General features: G+C 41.3%; 1 protein-coding gene across 2 annotated transcripts in view; it reads left to right on the forward strand.

The window, feature by feature from the left end:
- SLC5A1 (solute carrier family 5 (sodium/glucose cotransporter), member 1) overlaps positions 1 to 20935 on the forward strand; it is a 25344-nt gene extending 4409 nt beyond the window's left edge. The window contains exons 3-15 of one of the 2 annotated variants that reach the window (XM_010074302.1): positions 3410 to 3514; positions 5935 to 5994; positions 6347 to 6451; positions 11272 to 11377; positions 11621 to 11701; positions 12033 to 12253; positions 13223 to 13358; positions 14477 to 14584; positions 15671 to 15821; positions 16439 to 16607; positions 18417 to 18632; positions 18934 to 19036; positions 19882 to 20935. In XM_010074302.1, the coding sequence (XP_010072604.1) occupies positions 3410 to 3514; positions 5935 to 5994; positions 6347 to 6451; positions 11272 to 11377; positions 11621 to 11701; positions 12033 to 12253; positions 13223 to 13358; positions 14477 to 14584; positions 15671 to 15821; positions 16439 to 16607; positions 18417 to 18632; positions 18934 to 19036; positions 19882 to 20102 (1782 nt within the window). In that variant the 3' untranslated portion in view covers positions 20103 to 20935. Of the gene's footprint in view, positions 1 to 3409; positions 3515 to 5934; positions 5995 to 6346; positions 6452 to 11271; positions 11378 to 11620; positions 11702 to 12032; positions 12254 to 13222; positions 13359 to 14476; positions 14585 to 15670; positions 15822 to 16438; positions 16608 to 18416; positions 18633 to 18933; positions 19037 to 19864 lie in introns of both variants that reach the window. The other variant, XM_010074301.1, reaches the window with a different exon arrangement.

The following is a 20935-nucleotide window of genomic DNA, read 5'->3' on the forward strand; positions in this document are numbered from 1 at the left end:
CTGGTGAGCAGTGTATTAGCGTCTCTTACTGACAAGCCTGGGAAAGGGAATCTGTTCACTTAAGTGATGTGATAGCTGTGGTTTAGTACCCTAGAGGAGACTGTAGCAATCAAGGGCTGCAGGTTAGTCCCACTTTTTTAATGGATTTGGCATGTTTGTCAGTCTGACAAACTGCGCCTGATTGTGATTCAATTTCTCAATAAATGAAGTAGGAGCAAGCACCAAGATATCCTCAAGCTAATGAAAAGAGCAAGGTGAAGCGGTTAATGAATAACATGGAAAAAACATAGTGACCATCATCATCTGCAGTGCGGTGGTGCTTTTCCTGAACAGAGTGCTCTTGTTAAAACCTGACCTCTTAGAAGATTTTAAAAGAGTTAATGTTCCACACTGGCCTCAGGTTAGTTCAGTTTTTTGTCCCCCCTCTCTCTCTCTTAAGAGCTTTTGTTCCTTTCAATCAACTTTCTTCTTTACTTTTCCTCCTAGATTTGTTTTTAAAATCAATTCGCTAACACATTCACTGAGAACAGTTAACACACCTAAAAAAGGTTTCCCTCTGTCATTGCCCGGCTTCAGCCCAGTGTTCTTTAGGTCATCCAAAGGTGTGCTGCAGCGTCTGCCAATGGCAAACCACACAGTTCCAGTAACTGGCCTTTTCAGGAGAGAAATACCAGAGCAGTTAAGTTCTTCAGGGAGACAGCTTGGGCCTAGAGCCCATCTGCTTTCTTCCCTCATCCTTTAGGTGCTGCTGTGGTTGATTGGAAATGTTATTTTCCCCTCTGGCATCAGCAGCTCACAGGGTGCAAGCGTATTTGGTAAACGAGCTTCTTGCTTTAACCACGCTGAAGTTTAAAGGATAATATGCATTTTCCCAGCTGTGAAGCCATGTTCTACCTTTCCATGTATACATAACAGCAGAAAACATTTTTAAAATTGCATCCGTTATTAGTATGTGTTGCTCTTACAGTTCTGCTGCGCTGGGTATTGCCTAATTCAGAGAAGAAAGTCTAGAAAGTGAAGGTGGTTTCTGCATTCACATTGTTTTGTCCTTGCACTCACTCTAAGTATGTTGGTAATTTTGCACTGGTTTGGTTTGGTTTTGCATTTTTCTTTCAATACAGTTGCACTCTGGTTCAAGTTGGGAACACAGCATTGTCAGTGAGTGCTGCAGTCCTGGGGCTTCAGGCCCGGAGCCAAAGCTTACTGCAGCCGTCAGTTCCTGAAGTTCTTCATTAGCTGCTTTTGCTACTTGGATATGCTTGCAGCACATTTTAAGCTTTTGAAACAGGAGAGGGAACACATTAAATAAAATCAGAGATTCGTGTGGTTAATCTTTTCTAGTGATTGCATATTTAGTAACCTAGATTTAAGTTTAATTATTCATCTCCAGGGAAAGCGCTGGACAGCAGTGCTAATGCCTGATCTAAATGGTGTTTGCTTCTTCGTGATCATTGCTGGGAAAACACGGTTACTGTCACACAGGTTAGAAGAAAAAGTTTTCTATAAAACCAGTGATCTCTCTGGCTTATTTCCTAATGCTTGTTGCAACACTTATCATTCCTGTGGAAATATCTGTCATATGACATACTGGTTACATTTCTGTAGGGCACAACTGACTTCTGGAAATGTGTAAAAAAAATAAAATCCAGAACTGAGTGAACTTAGAGACATAAATTTCCTGTCGGAGCAAAAGACCAGTTTGTCTGCAAAAAGACTAGAAGAAATCAGGGGATCAAACTGAGGAAAGCAGGATAAAGTAAGCTTGGAAAAGAAAGAGTAGAATCCTCTGATGAATTTTATTTGCATGTTCCATATAAAACCTGGGGGAGGAGAATCTATTTTGTGATTAGAGATCAGGATTGTGAGATGAAGAACATGGTTGCTATTCCTGGCTATGGCATAGCTCTATAGAATAAATCTGATCTTCAGAGGTGAATTTCTATGATTAAATCCCTTTTATCCTCCTGGACCTCAGTCATCCCTGTGCTCTCAGAAAGCTTGACTAAATTTTTACTGCTTCTCAAGGAAATCACTGCAGTGACTGCAGACCTGGAAATTTGCAACTGTTCCCTTTATATCCATTTTAGCACCCTAAAAATCTCCCAGTGAGTTGCAGACAAGCAGTATTTCTCCCTTTTGTAAGCTGTCTCCGAACATATTCCAACCACCTGTACTTGGGAACTACATGAGGAAAACATGCTGGATCCAGATCCTGTGTTCATATGTCTTAAAACTATTTTTAAGCACGTTGGGATTTTTCAACATGAGAGGTCTACCTCAAATAAGAGCATTAGAAGCTGGTCAGCAGAGGTTCTTTTGCCTACCTTCTGTATGCTTTTATTTTTAACCTTGTTTCCTTTTTAAATTTGTAGCTTTCAGAGGCCATAAAGAAGAAATAGAAGTGAATAAAAAAATGTTCACTCGCCTCTTTTCATCTCAGAACTACTCCAGCTCATGTCTTCTGCCTACAATACCCAATCTATCTTCTTGTTCATGCTTGAGTTCTCACACTACATCCTTGTAAATTATTGTTGGGCATCTCTGCTGACTTTAATGGTTTCATTTTGAGGAAATTAAGCTCAAACCTTTTTTCTTCCTCTTTTCCATTGTCTGAGCTATTTGATGAAGAACGAGATCTTTTGGCACAATCTCTCTTTTGTGAATGGCTCCTGCCTGTCTGTAATCCAACAGAAACCTTTCTTTTTTTTTTTTGATCTCTCCCTGTTCATCAGTTCCTATGTTCTCCTCGCTGTTCTGTTTGTATGATCTCTGCAATATGTGGAGATCTTTAGAAATCCAGCACTTCTTAAATACAGCTTCTTTATTTGCTGTTGTTTGTATCTTCCAGAAGCACTTTCTCAGCAGATGTTTTTGACAAGCAGCTTTCAGAATTTAATTCGGTAATCAAATACCTTTTGACTAAAAGTGAATCAAGTAAGAAGTCCGTACAGCTCTCACCAATGATACATTTAGTTCCACAGACGGTGGAATATGAAATAGGGAGTGCCAGTTTGACAAGTGGGTATGCACTCGTCCTTTCCTCCTTGAGCAAGACAGATCACAGTCTTCCCTAATTGTTTGGCTATCGCCCAAATGTCAGTTAGTTGAGTTTTGCAAATATTTTAAAATCTATATTGGTGTAATGAACTGTTTGACTCAACTGGAAGAAGATCTCTATGTAATGTCCTATTCTTTCTCGCTGTTGTAGGTATGATGTCTGGAGTCTCAGGTTTGAGAGGGAACAGTAAGAAAGTGTCTTAAAAGTTGTCAAGGGAGCCGATTGTGAATCATTTTCATCATCACCATCTGATGATAGACAGGCTTGAGTTCAAAATGGCAAATGAACAGGATTTTGTCAATTTACCGTGAACAAGACCTGAGAGCCAAATATTGTTCTTTCTGTTTCCAGATCGGTGCTTCTCTGTTTGCCAGTAACATTGGCAGTGGACATTTTGTGGGAATAGCAGGAACAGGAGCAGCTGGAGGAATTGCCATTGGAGGATATGAATGGAATGTAAGTGTCATGCATTTAAGTGAACGTATTTGTGACATTGGGATCACCTGCAGAGGTTAATCATAATAACATTGCTTAATAATTTAGGACTGTCAAAGTTTGTGCTTGGCAGCACTTGTTTTCTGTACAGACCAGGAAGTACCAATGTAATCTACTATTTAGCTCATCCTCCTTGGTCCTTGTCCAAGCCACTGGGAGATGACTCTCTTCTGTTGAGTGAGGCTTTTTAGAGAGCATTTGAACCAAACAAATTGATGGATTCTCTTCTCTATACACTTCTTTTGATTACTGTTAAAGTATTTATAAAGAGCACTTTCAGACTGCAGGATGCTGGGAAGAATTTATCAGGTTTGTAATACATAGTATTTTTTACAGCACTTTTCTACGTAGGAATTGTCAAAGGCACTTTGATTTCTTCACAGCCTATAAGAAATTTTGGCCATCCTTCACGTGGTTGCAGAATAGGGTAGAGATGTCCAAGCTGCCTTTAAATGAACTACTTGGGGTACTGGGAGTAGTGTTAACTGCAACAGCACGGAGATTCACATGAGCTCATTCAGTCCATTTCCTTGTATTCTCAGCCTCTGTGGGTGTGGATAATAATGCCCTTGTTCTGCTTAATTCACCTTCATGGAGGGGATTATACCATGACACAAAGGACTTTATGAGCATACATAGGTGGACACTTTTCTTGCATTTAATTCTTGCACAGTGAAAGAAGCATACCACCCTGAGGAATCTGGCTTTTTTCATTAGCAATTAGATGGTTGCTGCAAATAGTCAAGTACCCATATGTTATAAATATTTAAGGAGAAGGATGAAGGCTAAAATGAACTCTGTGAGATGTGCAGTTAATGTCATCTTTCTCTATTGCCTACATTACTCCTGTAACAAACTTGGTTCCCCTTCTCTTTGTACCAAGACTAATAACACAGAACAAGCATTGCTTGAAATTTTATGGTATTCAGATCTCCAGGACCCATATCCTTCTTCAAACACACCTACCTCTATCACTTCATCTCCTGGGAGATTCTCTGTGGACGAATATCAATACACAGTCTACAACAGTTGTTTAGGAACAAGCAATGATGCATGTGTGTATTTGAGCTGATGATGAACTACAGAGTTCATTACTTATGACACAGGGCGACTGGTGTACAGGTTAATAGACATGGTGGAAATACTGCTCGTGATTGTGTAATCTGATTCTCCTCTTGAAAGAAATACTAAGTTTGTCTGTTATTGTCCTTGTGTATCACTATTATTCCACTGAGATTATTTATAATTTGTGTTAGTATGAAAGCAGAGTCTCACCCAGTATTTCTTGTCCATCTTATGGTTTTGATCTAAGGGCGGAACTTAAAAGACAGTTTAAAAAGCCCTCTAAGCCCTGTGGACAGAACAAATGCAGAGTGCTGCTCTGAGAGCAGGATGGTTTTTCTATATTTGTTGATTTAAATATGTACAACTCTACATCAGACAGCATTTGCTAGCCATTTAGATCAGAAAACTGTGACATTGCAATGCAGTGAGATCTATAGTTCACAAAATACACAAAATATATTATGAATTAGTAATGTGGTGTCCTGGTTGCAGCTGGGATAGAGTTAACTTCATAGTAGCTAGTAAGAGGCTATGTTTGGGATTTGTGCTGAGAAGTAGGCTGATAACATACTGATGTTATAGTTCACAAAATATATAATGAAATGGTAACGTACAAAATATTTTACAAAATGCACGTCGTACATCCTGTAAAGTCCATGGGATGCTTGTGAGTCATGGCCATCTCCCAGAGACCCAGTGCAGAAAGCAGTTAATGATCAAAATAATGAAAAGAAGTGCTACTCTGCCCAGCACCTAGATTTGCAGATGTCACAACACAGTATCGCTGCATACCCGCTTCTGAGCGGGGAAGTGTCCTGCATTAGTGACTTTGGGATCAAGATGCTCCAGATAGCTCTCAGGCAGCAGACTTCACCTTCCTTAATGTTTCCCAGAAATAATCTTACAGGCTGTCTGCATTTTAACCATCGTTAACCAGGCTTCTTGGGCCAGCTCTGAAGAGGGCTCAGACATTCTGGTGTTGGTAGTGGAGTGGGGCTTCGATACTAGAGTGCATTCCTGTGAGCAGAAATTGGCTGTTTTTCTAGAAAATGTGTTATTATCATGTATGTTTCTCTAGGATATCTAGCATGAAATCCAGGCTGCATAATACCTGACAAATTTTTTGGCCAAGATTTCATTCCCAAATTTTCAACTGTAAATCAAAGGACAGAGCAGTTCCTGCCCCCCTCACCCTCACAATACCCAGGTTCATGTGGTTTCAATGGTCTCTAGCTGCTATTGGATCTGATAAACAGTCTTTGGGAATGCTGTCTAGAGAGAGGAGGCTAACTGAGCTGATCTTGTCTTGGCTGCAGGCTCTGATATTTGTGGTTGTTCTAGGATGGCTGTTTGTACCCATCTACGTCAAAGCTGGGGTAAGTCAAAACAGTATGTTACACTTTGCTGCTTGTGTTTGCAGATCGGGTCTTGAATATTGCAAAGCCATTATGAACGGCACAAGATCTGGGCTTGCTGGAACTGTGCTATATTGTGTCTGTATGTATTGCAAAAGTGAGGATTCTCTGCGTTGAGACCTGAGCTGAGAAGTACTTGGTGCTCTCTTCCTGTTCTCCTTTGATTCCTGGAGCCGCTCTTTCTTGCAACTGCATTTGCAGCTTCCTTCCCATTGCCCTCCACTCTTAAAGTATGTGACTAGCAAAAAAACTTCCTCTAATTTGCTTTGTATCTGCTCCCCATTATCTGAAACCTTATCTACCCACTCTGCAGGTGGTGACAATGCCAGAGTATCTGAGGAAACGCTTTGGTGGGAAGCGGATTCAGGTCTACCTGTCAGTCCTGTCTCTGATCCTGTATATTTTCACAAAGATCTCAGTAAGTAAAACTTGTGGCATTTCTTCCATCCTACATTGATCTAAAGAAAGGAAACTCCCATTTACAATATTGCTCACACAACTGGTCAATTGTTTCTCATTTAGAGCCCTTGGTTGAATTAAGGATGGTAAAAATATGATTTTGTGTTTTCTTTATTCTCTCTAGTGAGATTGTGTATCCAGATCTGTTCTGTAATCCTAGTTTTTTGCCTTGCTGGCAATGTCTTTTGATACTTGTGCTTTCTCTTTATTTTTTTAGATATTGAAGGCTTACTTCTACTTAGACTGTCCTTTAGAACAGGTCAGAGTGGAGGGAAGCTTGTTTTACAGTCTGTCATCTTAGGGATCTGTGAAACGTGGAGGAAAAGGTCACAACCTATCAATTTGTACCCTTTTGTTTGCTTCAGTTTTCTGAGAAATAGTAGCTGCTGCTTGTTTAACCATGTAGTTTTAGAAACTTTTTAGTATTGCTTTGGGCACACAACATCCCACTCCAACCTCCTGACCCCTAATTCCCCTGCTAAGGGGAATGAACAGTTCTTCTTGGTTCCAGAAGAAAAGATGTGCTCATGAGTTTTCATGGAGCAAGAATTCTTGTCCCCGGACTTCATATTTATCTGCTTTAGCATCCTCTGCTGAACATGCCATCAGTCATATAGATGAGGGAAAAGAGCAAGAGGGCTATGGAGAAAAAGAGAATAATAGGAATTAGAAAATAAGGGAGTGGGGAAATGCAAAAGAGGGAAATTATAACAGCTGAGGTGAAAGGAGAGAAGAGGAGAGGTTCATTTAATGGGCAAGTGGTTGGTGTAAAGTTTAAGGTCCTATGAAGTTAATGTTTATTAAGTAAGTGTTTGTGTTGCTGTGAAGTAGTGAAGGGAGCTGCTATTTTGTATATATCTTGAAATTACCAAGCCTCTGAAGAAGTCCACAGTTCAGGCATACCTCAATCTGTTGTTTTGCAGAAGTTGCCATGGCAGATTAATCTTTGCCCTCTGAATGGGAGCTGAGTGATAATAGTGCAATTTAAGCTAAAAGATTGGCCTTTTGCTCTCATTCTCACATCTTCACGATAACTGATCCTTAGACAGGTTATAAATTAAACAGGTTGGTACTGTGGAGCTGGCCTCAGAGTTGGATTTCCATATATTTCAAAAGGATTAGTCAATTTGCTGCTGTTGTGCTTAACTACCATAACCAGAAATCCCAGGTATGACACAGAGGTCTGGAAGCTCTAGAAGCCAAGAAACTCTTCCAGTCAGATGACTCACTGTCCTATTCTGCAACACATGTTTGTAAAGAGCCCATCAAGGTATTACATAGGTTCTGAATTTACTATCTATCTTTTATTTCTAGTCTCTGTTATGCCTAAGGAGCTGGTCATGGTATTTAACCCCGTTTCAGTTGGAGTGTCTTGCTTCCAGACAAGACAGGTTCTCCATTTAAGCTTCCAGTGCAGTCATGAGGCTGAAGCACCCTCTCCTGCTCTTGTGGTCCTGCCTTATTATTTCTGCAGTATACAAACACGTCTTCTGCATTGTTGTCTTGTGTCACTGTGTTCATTAGGGCAGGATTTGCCCAGGTCTGATTTTCTTGCCATAGGCAGAGCAGTCAAAGTCCTTGGAGATTTCGGGGACTGTCAGAAGATGTCAGAGTAGGTTTTTCTGTACCACACTATGCAACACCATGCCCAAATTGTCTCCAGATGAACCGGCTCCAAAAACAGAAAGGGAATGGCCAGTCCATTCTGCACCATAGCTAGCTTCTTTGTGCAGAGATGTGCATGCGGTGTGAAGCTAGCACAGGTGTCTCCAAACATTCCTATGTGTTGACAATCCATGTCATAGCCAGCTTGGAGATTTGCATTTTACTTCCTTGACTGCTGCCTTTGCAAACACTCCCTTGTGATCTTTGGGGCTTACTGAGATTTGATACAGAAGGATGGGTTTCTGCCCTGCCCTTGACGGGCAATCACACCTATCAGTGTGACTGGCAGGGCTACTTACTGCTGCTTATCCTTGCAGAAGAGTGGCATCTTGTTTCTGAGGTAGTTATTTCATGTGCCGTTTCCTTGATATGTTAAAATATTATCTGATGTTCTTAATAATATAATGATTACAGTGCTTTCCAATGAACAATATAATATGTCAGATCACGTAACTCCTGGCATAGTTTCTGGCACAGTGCCCACAGCCATGTGATGATCAGATTCCCTTTGCACACCTCTGTACAAGGTCGTGGTCCAGAGGAGGCCACAAAGATGGTCCGAGGCTGGAGCACCTCCCGTGAGGACAGGCTGAGAGAGTTGAGGGTGTGCAGCCTGGAGAAGAGAAGGCTCCAGAGGGACCTTCCAGCAGCTTCCAGTGCTGAAAGGGGGCTACAGGAGAGATGGGGGGGCTCTGATCAGGGGGTGCAGGGATAGGATGAGGGGTAATGGTTTTAAGCTGAAAGAGGGGAGATGTAGATTAGATATCAGGAAGAAATGTTTTCCTGTGTGGGGGGGTGGTGAGGCAGTGGCCCAGGTTGCCCAGAGAAGCTGTGGATGCCCCATCCCTGGAGGGGTTCAAGGCCAGGCTGGATGAGGCTTTGAGCAACCTGGGCTAGTGGGAGGTGTCCCTGCCCATGGCAGGGGGTGGCACTGGATGGGCTTTAAGGTCCCTTCCAACCCAAACCCTTCTGTGATTCTATGGTTCTATGAAAAGGGAATTAAGACTGGAATGCTTTTGAAGAAATCAGAAATTGTAACCTGGAATTTCTAAATTTATTTATTTTCTTTACATTCATTGTGCATATTTTCGGTAGTAAATGTGTAGGTATAGTCTTAACAGGGGGAAGAAGAGGTAGAAGGATAACCTCCTCTTAGGACTGCATGGTGTAGGGGGTACAGAGCATGGGCCACTGCCCTGGCACCCACATTAACATTGCAGCTGGAGTCACTCAACTAGCATGTGTTCTGCCAGTTGTTCCTGCATGATCTGTGGATGGCTTTGGAGAAATAGCTTGTAATGTAAAGGAAGGCTTTACTCTATTCAGAGATAAGATAAGGATTAAATACTGTCCATAAAAGAGTATTAGGGGAGAAACAAGGACATATTGGAAGGAAATAATCTAATTGGGAGGGAGGAGTGGTGAAATTGGAAGGTAACTCAGCAGTTTGAAGATGCTGATATATTGCTCAGGATGCTAAATAATTAACTATACATTTCCTTCTGGGGGTCATTTAATGACCATTAATATTTAATACTGTGTAGGCTAAACTGAAGCCAAGAACAATAAAAGAAAGATCTGGGACATAAGCTGATCAGTGGTGTGAAAAGATAGGAAAAAATATTCCCATAGAGAGAGGGGACAAAGGATATGGTGCAACAGCCACTGGGGTTCAGAGCTAAATGTCCTGGTTCCCAGTTCCAAACTAAAACCTGTAGCAAATCAAATCATCTGGAGCTTCTCCGGAGACAGAGTTTTGGAAGCACTCTGTTGTGATTCTGCCTCTGCTTCACGGTTGTTTTCCGCATGTCAGGGCAGTGGGGTTGGAGGAGCCCTTGCTGCAGAGGTCCCTTCCTCTTCCTCATTCTCCAGAGTGACCTCAGGGTGAGATCAGACCCTGCAGTCTCGGTTTCACTGTCTCTGGAATGAAGAGGATTTCTTCACCTGGCATCTCCCAGCTAGCCAGACTGCATAACTGCCTATTGGTAAATGTGCCTGGCCTTACCCCATCTGGCTGTGGAGAAAAGCGCTGGCAGTGCCTGTGGTCACGGGCTCTGGCTGTCCCCAGCCTATCCCAGAACCTGCTGCTCTGCCAGCTGCCCCGCAGTGACTGTGTGTGCAGGCTTTACCCCAGGGCACACAATGGCTTTATCTTTGTTCTCAAACCCTGCATGTGGGCAGCTCCTGCAGCACTTTGCAGCTCCCGAGCTTGCTGCCTCTGGGAGCTGTTCTGTTAAATGAGGCCAGGACTCCCTGTACGGAGCCCTCGTGCAGGTGGTGTGGCGTACAGAAAGGGGGCATGCAGGTGGGACTGGAGACGAGCCCGTGAACTGGATGCTCAGGAGCAAGGATGGGTACAGATGTAAACCTCTAATACAGGTATAATTTACAGTAATGCATTGCAGGTGCACAGGGGTGGATTATTCTGATTGTAAACTTCGATAAATAACATTGATGCAAATTATCTCTAAATCAGGAACTGATGTAATGTGATTAAAATCCCAGAGTGTTATTCTGAAACCTGAACAATTCCTTTCTTTTGCAAGAGCTAAAGGTCTCTTCTGTTAGCTAACTAAGGTTAATTATTCTGACAGGAACTTAAATATAATCTAAGATGTTTGCCTTTAATCACCATTTGTCCTGAACCAGCAAGACTAGCTATACCACATGTATGCAATCAGTAAAGAAAAAATAAGAGACTTACAGAGTAGCATTAAATTAATAGAGCCATGCCGTGTCTTGGAGGTGTCACAGAGTCCATCCCTGCACACAGCAGCAAGAGTAACCTGAGTTTTAAGTAATTTGTTATTGAGCCGTCTCTCAGTATGTAAGCACAGAGCAATGAAGTGACTCTGTAACTAGCTAAAATGATCCATTGAAAAAGACCTGGAAAGTCTTTGAGAAGTGTTACAACTCTTGTATTGAAAGCACCACAGCACTGAGAGAAGACTGGCAGTTGTACTAAAATGGCCTCTATTTTCTTTCTGATTTATTTTTTTTTTTTTTTTCTATAAGGTGTGGAGTTGTGTGTTTCGGTACCCTCATCATGAATGTGTAATATGTTATCATCGTGAATTTAAACATTGCTTAATCTATCATTTTTTTCTTTTATAGGCAGACATATTTTCTGGAGCTATATTTATACAGCTGGCCATAGGGCTGAATCTTTACGTGGCCATAATTATTCTGCTTGCTATCACTGCTCTTTACACCATCACAGGTGAGTTTGCAGAGCAGTCTGATAAATCAAAGAAGTTAGGGGAACCAGGAAAAAGAGAAGAGGGGAGGTACGTAAGATAGGAGAAATGAAAACCTGAAAGGGAAGTTATTTATAGTGGTCTTTGTTTGAAAGAGAGAGGTGGTGAGAAAAGTGGAGAAAAAAAAAAAAAAAAAAAAGGGGGAATTCCACTGCGGCATTTGCAGAGGGGATAACCTATTTGTCATGACTTTTCTTTGCCTTTAGGTGGCCTTGCAGCTGTGATTTACACAGACACCTTGCAAACATTTATCATGGTAGTGGGATCCTTTATTCTCATGGGATTTGGTAAGTAAATCAAATTAATTAAACTGGAATGCTCAACTATAAATCTCACAGTGGCTATGGAAGTGGATCGTGCAGTGTGTAACTTTATCTTAACCAGCAGATTTTAGTTCATATACCAATTTATCAGGGAAGACAATAGGCATATTGCCTAAACCTAAAAACCTAAAAAGAAAGGTCACTTTGGTACTTAAATTGTGTGAATGCTTACAAAACACTGTACTGTTTTCTGAAAATGTTGATGTATATTGGCTAGTTCTCCTCATATTCTCTAGCTCTGTTTGAGATTTCAGTATTAAATACTTTATCGCTACTTTCACTTTCTATTTTTCAGCATTTGCTGAAGTAGGAGGGTATGATGCTTTCATGCAAAAGTACATGCAAGCAATTCCATCCAATATCTCCTATGGGAATACTACAATTGATCCAAAATGCTACACTCCTCGGAAGGATGCCTTTCACATCTTCAGAGATGCTGTCACTGGAGATATGCCGTGGCCAGGGCTCATCTTTGGTTTGAGCATCATTGCCTTGTGGTACTGGTGCACGGATCAGGTAATGTGGAAACCACATGCCTTGGAAATGCAGAACACAAAACTCTGCAGTCTAGTGTGATCTAGGGGTGCTCTTCCCTCCCCGTAATTCAAAGCTGGGTCACAGAAATGGCAGTTATTTTAGGATTGGTCAGTGACTTCTCAGGTTCTGGTTTCTAAACCCCTCCAACACGTGAGAAAATGGAATGGGTGTTCTTTCAAGTCTTCTTATACACTGTGCCAGCAGATGCTGTGTATAATTCCTTTCTCATATATTGTGTGTGACCGTGTGTAAAAACGCAGAGAGGCTGTAATGTGAACATTTACTTAGGAAACCATGTGTCAGATGATCCTTGTTAGACTGGATCTAGAGAAGATTCCCCATTCAGTAATACCAGTTTGTTTCCTATTTGTGCAGCTTTCACCTTTGCATGCACAGTCTTGGGAGGATGTTCTTTATGTGTCAGGTCTTTCCATCTGGAGACTCTTCCCCAGTCCTTCTTCTTTCTCTCTAAAACCTACCGTCCAGTTTCCCCAAGTGATCACGGTCGTATGAGTAAAGTATGCTCCTGCAACAGCAACACATGAATGTGCCCAATCTCTAGCAAGTGATCTATTTGCATTCTGAATTGTGAGAAGTATGATCTTTGGAATTTGTAAACAAATGAACAAAAACCCCAATGTAACTGTATGTATTGCCTAGGGAAATATTTGATTCCTTTTTGGCTCTTTAGTCTATCTGCTGTAAGAACATTTTGTGAGAGTCTTATGTCTTAAACATACACTGGATAAATGATATTTTCCTTTACGTATTTCAAATATATCCTTTGCTTTTCATGTAGCTTTTAGTTTTCCTAGTGACAGAAATGGTGAATAGGCTCTGACTATCATAAAGGTTAAGAAGTACCTTGTACCTGGAACCTGGCATGGTGCGTTCATGGAAATGCTGTTCTTGGCTGAGTCACGCATGCTTGCCATGTCTCATTGACAGGTTATTGTCCAAAGATGCCTCTCTGGCAAGAACATGTCCCATGTGAAGGCTGGTTGTACCTTGTGTGGATACCTGAAACTCTTGCCCATGTTTATCATAGTGATGCCTGGGATGATCAGCCGCATTTTGTACACAGGTATCCATATGTATATAGAAATGCAAATTTCTTCTTGCTGCCTATCTTCCACTGCCAATCTCTCAATGTCCTATTCTCTGTCCCTTCCAAAACACCTGTTAGATTAGAATCATAGAACTGTTTAGGTTGGAAAAGACCTTTAAGATCATTGAGTCCAACCGTTAACTTAGCACTGCCACATCCACCACTAAACCATGTCCCTAAGCACCACGTCTGTGTGTCTTTTAAACACCTGCAGGGATGGTGACTCAACCACTTCCCTGGGCAGCCTGTTCCAACGCTTGATAACCCTTTCAGTGAAGAAATTTTTCCTCATATCTAGTCTAAACCTCCCATGGTGCTACTTGAGGCTGTTTCATCCTACCACTTGTTACTTGGGGAAAAAAACACCGACACCCACCTCACTGCAACCCCTTTGCAGGTTGTCATCTTGTCATCCAAATTGTCCAGGCCATGTACACAGAAAAACTAACGACTGTAAGAAGCCACAGATCTTCCTCCTTTCCCTGATCCCAGGTTTCTGCTAATGCTACTACTGTCTGTTTTAGGAGAGAGAAATTCCAGAGAGTCCCTCCCCAGTGGTCTGTTAGAGCCCCACTCTGGCTGAATGAGTGGGAAGTGCTGTCCAGGACTGGTGCTTTGCTGGCAGTCAGAGGAAGAGGGTCAGCAGCCACAGAGAGTCAGCGGTCACAGACAGCAATATTTTGGGCCATGGAGAGTCCTGAGTGCAGTGTGGGGGAAATGCCAGCCCTCCTTCTCTCTAACCATTGTTGTGTTTGACCAACAGAGGAGAGATGTTCAGGTTGAAGGCAGGGGTCTTTGTGTTCCTCTGCTTGTTTTTTCTACATGCTCTCCTTGTCTTGCTCAGTCCTGATCTGACAAATGAATGCTGATTTTATTTTTTTTTGACCTGCAGCCTTTTTCAGTATTCTTTTAGAGAGGAAAGGAAGGATAGAGGCTTAGACTCACCTTCCTCCCTGCCAGCAGACCAAGGATGATATCAAGCCTGTCAATCCAGTGGTTCAACACAGAGATAAATTTTAGAAGTTCTACTAATTTGGGAGCAATCTGTCGTTTATATGACCTTGTCTAACCCTGTCTCATTATCGTCTCCTCAGATGTGGTGGCTTGTGTTGTGCCTGAAATCTGCCAGAAGTACTGTGGCGCCGCAGTTGGCTGTACAAATATTGCTTATCCGAAAATGGTAGTGGAGCTTATGCCAAATGGTAAGACACTGTCTGTTTGTTTGTTTGTTTGTTTTAGGAAAGGTGAGGCTGCCAGACTGTAAAAGTAGGTGATAGAGGGAGCCCGAGTCCCACATTTAGTTAAAAAAATTATTGCTAGAACCATGTACTGCTAATCAAAGGGGCAGTCTGTGTTAGCTGTAGCTGTAGGTGCGGGATAGCTACATACTGACAATGTCAGCTCTCAGCTGGCAAGTACTGGGTGATTAAATGGTAAATGAGCTCCCTTTCTGTGAAGGTAAAAAGTAATCAACTTTGCTAATGATTTATAAAAGACTCTCTGCCAGGATATCTGAGTTGGAGGCATATACCTGCAGTCCTTCTGCCAAACCCACCGAGGTGGGAGGAGAAGATACTCTATGTGCACATTGTCCCATAGGACACGTGTTCACTGGGAGAATGAAGCACCACTCTGGAGGTGACAACGTATACATAGAAGATAAATTTCTGGAGAAAACCAGAGAGCTGGTTCATACAGCTAGAAAGACAGATTATGATATTATACAGACCATGGTAGTGCCCTGATAACTTAAGTATTTCCACATTGTATTATAACTGTTGTACACAGTATTATTAAAATACTACAGCACTTCTCCATGCTGTGTTGTCTAGATCATACCACTTGGAAAAGTGGCTTACTCTGATTTTCAAACAGTAAAAGAAAGTTCTTTTTGCCAAACAACTCGTTTACAAATATACTGCAAGCAAATGAGCAGTTCTCTTGCCTGCAGACAAGAGAAATTCTTTTTATAACTGTTGAGGAAAGTCTGATTAGTATTTTTTTTCTTATTATTTCAGCATTTAATCAGACAGCATTCACAAAAGAAATACCTATGTTCTAAAAGCTCCAGAGTTGCCCTGTCACTGCTGTGAATAGCTTTTCTGAAGCTCAGCAGACATCACTCTGCTTGCATTGCAGGAGGACGTCAGGCAGGCATGAGCACATAAACATGCCAGACATGCTCAGAGCTGGGTGACTTGAAGGGGTCAGACGGGCACTGTGGCTGTACCATGGACTGGGACTCCTCACACAACACTCATCCCAGCTCACCTATCTTTGTGTTTCAGGTCTGCGGGGTCTGATGTTATCGGTCATGTTGGCCTCCCTTATGAGCTCCTTGACTTCCATCTTTAACAGTGCCAGTACTTTGTTTACTATGGATATTTACACCAAAATTCGAAAACGACCATCTGAGAAAGAGCTCATGTTAGCTGGAAGGTAAGTGCAGCCGAGCCTTCCCCAGCCATACAAACAAAGCAAGCACTAGATGCATTTGCAGCCTCCAAAAAACCCACTGAGTACCTGGGCGCAGGCCTGCTTTCGCAGTGTGTGGGCAGTGCAGCAGTGGCCTCCTGTGGCCAGACAGGCTGTCCCACCGTACACCTTCCTTTTGGAAAGAAAAAAGACCTTGCTTCCAATTTAATTGACAGTGGTGCGTGAAGTAGCTAAACTAATTCTCAACAATTGCTACTGCTATTCAAAGGGAACGCTTCTGAAATGTCTTCACAGGCTTTGTGCTACACCATACTATAGCGTCAAAGAACTAGTTCTTCTAGTTGCTCTGCTATTGATTTGTCTCTAGACATAACAAACAAAGGAAAAAAGTTATTTTCTATGTTTTGATTGCATGTTTGGCTGTATGCTGATGGATATTTGACAGACATAATAGCCAACTTGGATTTCTTTTGTTTGTTCGATGGTAATTGGCCATTCTCATTGATTTTGCTGGTTGAAATACAAAATGGACATTTAAATTATTGATTAATTACTGTGTTTTTCTTTCTGACAGATGCCTCTAAGCGGGTGGCTAATTGAATATCTGGCTATGTTTACAGGGCATTTATGTTACTTTTGATTGGCATCAGCATTGCCTGGGTTCCTGTTGTGCAGTCAGCTCAAAGTGGGCAGCTCTTCGATTACATTCAGTCAGTTACCAGCTACCTGGGACCTCCCATTGCTGCTGTCTTCCTGCTTGCCATCTTCTGCAAGCGGCTCAATGAGCAGGTAAGTACAAATTAGGAACCAGGTTTGCTTCATGTTCCTTTAGGCATTGGGAGAACTGCTTTTTTATTTTGGTTTCTTTTATTAACAACTACATCCTGTTTATTTTAATCCTACTGCAGCCCAGGGTTTCTCTGTTTCCATACGCCAGAGCCTGAGGTTTCAGACATGAGTTTGAAAAAGTCCTTTGCTAATCTGGTATATAAACAGTCACTCAGGAATTCCCAGACAGCTCTGAAACCTAGGTTATCTATCGCTTTACCAAGAAGTGTGTCAAATGGATAATTTATGGGGACATAGTTGGAAGTAATCTTTGAGGATATTGGTCACCAAACTGCTTTACTAAACATCACCTTTTATCTTCCTCTTGACCACTATATGTTTTGTCAACACTCTTAAACAAGCATGCTGTTGTTTTATGCAGTTTCCCATTGCTTTTTGGACCCAGTCTGGGAATCACTGATCTTGATTCGTAGAGCAGTGAACTGAGAAATATTGTACTTAAGCCTTTGTAAGGAACTCAGAAGGCATGAGGTCTGTCACATACTTTGATGAGACCATAGACCAGTCATGGTAACTGGGGGCTCAGACATTCAGAGAACTCAGTACTCAGGAAATCGGCTTTTTTCTATAGTAGTAGGAATAACAATACTTGCCTATTGCTCAGGTTTGCTCCAAGGAGGATGAGTTCAGTGAGAAAGCCAAGAGAGAGAAAGTTTTTTAATGTGACTTGAACTTTTTTCTCACTATTTTCTCTTGAGACCAGTTCAGTGGTTATTTGTGTGTATTATCCAAGAAAAGCCTGTTTTACACCCAAGGGATGTTCCATTTCCTATTCCAATATGGCTAAACCTCACAAATGGATTAAATCTCTGTGCCTTTTGTGGAAATCTGTCATTGACTTTAGCTGGAATTTCACCTGAGTAAGAATTCAGTATAATCATCAGGGGTTTGTGTACACCGCACAATTTAAATTTGGGTAAATAGGGGAGACAAGCATCAAAGTTTCTGAGAACTGGAGCCTTGCATAAGATAAACTCCAACATTGTTATTACTTAAAAGATTTACCAACATTTCTTGCTCAGAATCGTTCTTCTTTCTGCCAGAAGTGGAATTAACTATCTTGTCATACTCCAAAAACTTTTTGTAACTTTGACCACTGAATAATTAAAGCTGTTTTGTTCTTAAACCCAGCATTAAACCTAGAATATTTTTTAATCAGGATTTATAAATTTGTGTTGCCATCATTAGTTTTTTGGCTTCACAAACTCAAAGGATGGCTGAGATTGGAAGGCACCCCTTGACTAGTAGAGCTAAGAGGAGCTGGATGCTCAGGTCCTGTCCAGTTGGGTTTTTAATATCTCCAGGGATGGAGACTCCAGAGTGTCTCTAGGCAACCTGTTCCAATGTTCAATTACCCTCACAGTAAAAGAAAATGTTTAAACAGAATTTCACATATTTCAATTTATGCCTAGACATACCTGGGTGTCTTTAATACTTCAGGCTACAGTAAAATATACCCATCAGCAAAACATCCACCAAAAGTATCAAGAATTAACTTTTACGTAATTACTAACAAGGTCATTCAAAGATAAACTAGACACATATTTCAGGAGGAATGACAGACACCTGTCAGCTGCTTCCATTGCGCTAGAACTGTCAGGGATTTAGCCCTCAAAGATAAAAAGATAGGAGACCAACCCTTGGGATGTGTAGTCTGTGGCTAGAGCCTGTCCTGTGTAAGGAAAGCCTTGTGTAGAGGCAGATGAACTTTGAGAAATGAGATGTATGAAGTGTCCTCTTTGCCTGCAGGGTGCCTTCTGGGGCCTGATGGTGGGGCTGCTAGCTGGACTCAGCAGAATGATTGCTGAGTTTGCCTACGGAACCGGCAGCTGTGTGATCCCTTCCAACTGCCCATTCATCATCTGTGGCATTCACTACCTTTACTTTGCAATGATTCTTTTTGCGGTTTCTGCCATCGTCATGCTGGCAGTCTCCTTCATGACTAAGCCCATTCCTGATGTCCATGTGAGTACTATTGCAGTCCTGCCCCTTAAGAAATGAACTCAAAGAAACCACTAGTTTTGAACACGGATACTTGGTATATACCTCCTAATATCTCAGCTACCCACATCGTGTAGTCCTTGTAAGAAAGCAAAGGAAGTAGTCTTAATTTATCTGTCATAACTCTTTGGTGACTCCTAATCATCTTAGGCATTGACTTAACATTTGGGATGCCATGGTCTCATAGCTTGTTCGTGTGCTGGCCAGACTGATTAGTCTCTGTAGTAAGGCTGTAGAGTCATAAATCCATTTTGTTTCACGGCAGCTTTACCGCTTGTGCTGGTCTTTGCGGAACAGCAAAGAAGAACGTATTGATCTTGATGTAGATGATGAGCAAGACAAAGCTGATGAAAAAGATGAAGAGTCAGGTAAGTGTTGAATATCTATGGATTCTACCAATATATTTGAGTATCCCTATTTCATTCCTGAAGAAACATTAACATGGTTGATATTCAAAGACATCCTCTCTCCAACAACAACACCGCCTCAGACCCCACATATTTAAATGGCCAGTAAGCTGCCTTCTACCAATCTATCAAGCTCAGTGTAAGAAGTGGACTAGAAGGGAGAAAAATCTTGTCCTCTAGGTTTCTAGGTGGCAGTTCTAGGACTAAAACAATGGAGACACTTTAGGTCAGAGGTGGTGTGCACTGGCAGAACTGCATGTGACTCTAGCACTTGGAATGAAATAACAATAATTTACTTGGAAATAGTGGGTAGTAGCCAGGATTGAAGGAGCAAGGATCTGGTGCAAGGCACCGTGAAAGCAAATTGCCAGACATCCATCTGGGCAAAACCACCTGCTCTCTTTGCCGAGTTTCTGGTTCTGCTGACAAGTTCCTTTTCATAAGTATCCTCAAATTAATTTATTTGTCTTTTAATTAAAAGTGTAGAAAGTATTGAAAAAATGGAGTTTAAGCTTCTCAGCATGGTTTGCTTCTCCAATACCAGACCAAGTCCCTAGGCTTCAAAAGTCACAAGTGTCTTCTGCAAAAGGGTCTCCTGTAGAAAATAACTTTTTCCAGGTGAGCTGTGAAAACACAATATTAACTTGACTCTTGCACTGCCTTGTACTACACAATGTTTCCACGTAACTATGACCATAAATTAGAAGTGCTGTATTAAATACAGGAATGTCCTCAGTCACAGAGATCTTCTAGTGCATGCAGTGCTCCATGCTTACATTTCATGACCAGTATGTTATTCCTTCCAGTTACCGAGGAAAAGGAAGAACCGGGATGTTTTAAGAAAGCGTACAACTGGTTCTGTGGCTTAGATCAACAAAAAGGACCCAAACTGAGCAAGGAGGAAGAGGAAGCATTGAAGAAGAAACTGACTGACACAACTGAAGCGCCGCTTTGGAGAAACGTTGTGAATATCAATGGCATCATCCTACTGACTGTGGCTGTATTTTGCCATGCCTACTTTGCATAAGCCTCTGATCACAGTTCTGAAATTGTACTGTATTGTCAAGGAAAAACGACGACTTGTAGATTTACAGGTTTAGATACACTTACTATTTTCATTCTCTACGTTTGTAAAAAATCAAGTGATTTACTTGCTGATTTTGTGATCGTAATTTCAACAATCTGAAGATGAAGGCCACTGGGATTTCAAGCAAGAGAATTTCTGTTAAGACATTGAATCAGTACAGGGCTAATAGAGATTCAGAATTTCCATCCAATATTCTCTCTACTCATGATACGTTTCGTGTTCTAGGCGCAGAACAAGGCTGCATGAGCCGTATTTCATATCAGGGTTTGTGAACTACCTTTTAGGGTTGATTTTCATCCTTTCTTCTTCTGATCATTGAATTTTTTTTCCTTTGGCTATGATAATTTGATTACAAACACCCCACAACAACTGAGGGACTGCGTTATGAATTCAAGTCAAAAAATCATTTTTCTTCCCTCCAAGCATGGGACATCTTAAGCAAATGTATATATTGATGTATCTGGCACTATATCCAACTTGCCATTATAACTTTTTCCCCTTTTTCTCACTTTTCATTGTGTTGTGTTTCTCAGTAATCAGTGGAACACTAACCATCTGGATTGATCACTTTTTGAAATTAGGGAAAATATGTCTTGATGATCTTAATAAGAATTCTGCTTATGATAGATTCTCTGTTTAAGGTTAACTTCAAAAGGTCCTCCTCTCTTTATATTTTAATATGTGTCTATACTTGAATATGAAGTTTTATACAAAATCCAGATATTATATATACACATGCAATACATTCTATATATGCACTATATATATTATAT

This window comes from Pterocles gutturalis, unplaced genomic scaffold (genome assembly GCF_000699245.1).
Source record: "Pterocles gutturalis isolate BGI_N339 unplaced genomic scaffold, ASM69924v1 scaffold15222, whole genome shotgun sequence".
NCBI lineage: Eukaryota > Metazoa > Chordata > Aves > Pterocliformes > Pteroclidae > Pterocles > Pterocles gutturalis.